The sequence below is a fragment of the Pundamilia nyererei genome, unplaced genomic scaffold, assembly GCF_000239375.1.
Source record: "Pundamilia nyererei isolate P.nyererei 1_Seehausen unplaced genomic scaffold, PunNye1.0 scaffold00056, whole genome shotgun sequence".
Classification (NCBI taxonomy): domain Eukaryota; kingdom Metazoa; phylum Chordata; class Actinopteri; order Cichliformes; family Cichlidae; genus Pundamilia; species Pundamilia nyererei.
In genome coordinates, this window is record NW_005187457.1 from 3,416,102 (window position 1) to 3,417,841 (window position 1,740).

Consider the following 1,740-nt stretch of genomic DNA (forward strand, 5'->3'; position numbering starts at 1 on the left):
GGTATGGAGACAATGACGTTGATGTAACTAACAAAAACAACTAAAGGAAATAATGCACTTATTATTAAAGAAAGCAGAGAAATTTCACTGGTGCGTAGTGAAATTCAGATCAAAATATGCAATCAACTATTAAACTTGTCATATTCTCTAAACTCTGAACTATATCAGAGTTTCTAATGACGTGGGGTTACACAGATTTCATAATTCTTTGGTGTCAGAGTGAGCCCAAAGCGGTAGTCCATATCAGGCTTCACCCCGGCAGGCATGGAGAATGTGAAGTGCTGCATGAAGGAGGTGAAGAAGAGGAAAAGCTCCATCTTGGCCAGGTTCTCTCCAAGACACACCCGCTTACCTGAGACAAGACACTGACATTAGTCCTAGATTTCCTTTGGATGACTGTGCACAGATCAGTTACTGATTCAATAGAATTACTTAGGATCTCTTTTTGTCCTTCACCAACCATCTCTTAAACAGCACATTTTACAGTGTATGTTTGGAGAGGCTGCTGAAAAATCTTGCACAGACATTAATAAAATATCTACAGAGTCGTTCCTTACCAAGAGAGAAAGGCAGAAAAGCTGCTCGTTTCACAAACCTGCCCTCCTCATTCAGAAAGTGATTTGGATTGAAGGTGTGAGGCGTCTCCCACTCTTTCTTGTCAAACAGCACAGATGTCAAATTGGGAATTACTATAACTCCCTGGCAATTGGAATAATAGTAAATAAAACACACAAAATGAAATATGACATAAACCATGTTTGTCTTTTACTGAAAATTGGTTTGAGCAATGACCTTTGGGACTGAGTAGCCCCCCAGCTCGACATCTCTGTTGGTGACATGCGGCACGCCAAGAGGAGCTATGTTTCCAATCCTCTGGACCTCATGGATAACAGCATCAGTGTAAGGCAGGTTTGCACGGTCCTCCATTGAAGGCTGTCTGGACTCTCCAATCTCTCTGTCTATCTCAGCCTGTACCTTTTCTGTGCAAAAGACAAAAGAAAACAGTATTTCAGCAATGAAATTTACAGCGTAGTGCAACAGCGCTGATTATTAAAGAGATTTGTGCACCATTGCAAAATACATTATACATCTAAAAAGCTGAGTATAACCTGGAAATAGTAAAGTTTACACTTAAGAAATTATGACCAGAATGTTCCTTTAGTGCCACACATGTCCAGATTATTTAATAAAAACAGAGAGCTTTCCAGGTCTGGTCAATACTCTTACCCTGAATCTCAGGATATTTTGCCATGTAGAGGAAAGCCCAGCGCAGGGTGGTGGATGTGGTTTCAGATCCAGCCACAAAAAGATCCAAAACACAAATAACCAGATTTTCCTCATCAAAAGTGTTGTCGTCCTGCCCCTTATTCTGAAAATACATGCAAACACACATTTTAAAACATTGGAAATGATTTTAAAAAAGTGCCTTTATTGGCAGTGTTACCGGAAATATATGGCAAGTTATGATGGCAAATTAAGTCTAATCTCCTACCATTTGAATCTCACTGAGGTAACAATCAATGTAGTCACGTGTTTCTGAGGGATCCCAGGTCTTCTTGTGCTCATTTAGCTCTACTCGTATGAAATCCTTCACTTCATTCCACATCTGCCCGACACTCTGATGTGGACCTGGTAAACGTCTCATCAGGACAGGAAATGCATTGTAGAGCTACAAACGGAAACAGATTGGAACAATACATTCACGTTAGTGCAAATGCCATGCCTCAGTCTAAATAAACT

The 1,740-nt window shown here is 40.3% G+C and overlaps 1 protein-coding gene across 1 annotated transcript; it reads right to left on the reverse strand.

The window, feature by feature from the left end:
* Positions 1-173: 173 nt before the first annotated feature.
* LOC102197757 (cytochrome P450 2J2-like) lies at positions 174-1,669 on the reverse strand (the record flags this gene model as incomplete). Its single annotated transcript, XM_005734143.1, has 5 exons — positions 174-352; positions 558-699; positions 793-980; positions 1,228-1,369; positions 1,493-1,669. Coding segments are annotated over 5 exons (828 nt in total), but the record flags the coding sequence as incomplete, so codon positions are not given.
* Between the last annotated feature and the right edge of the window lie 71 nt (positions 1,670-1,740).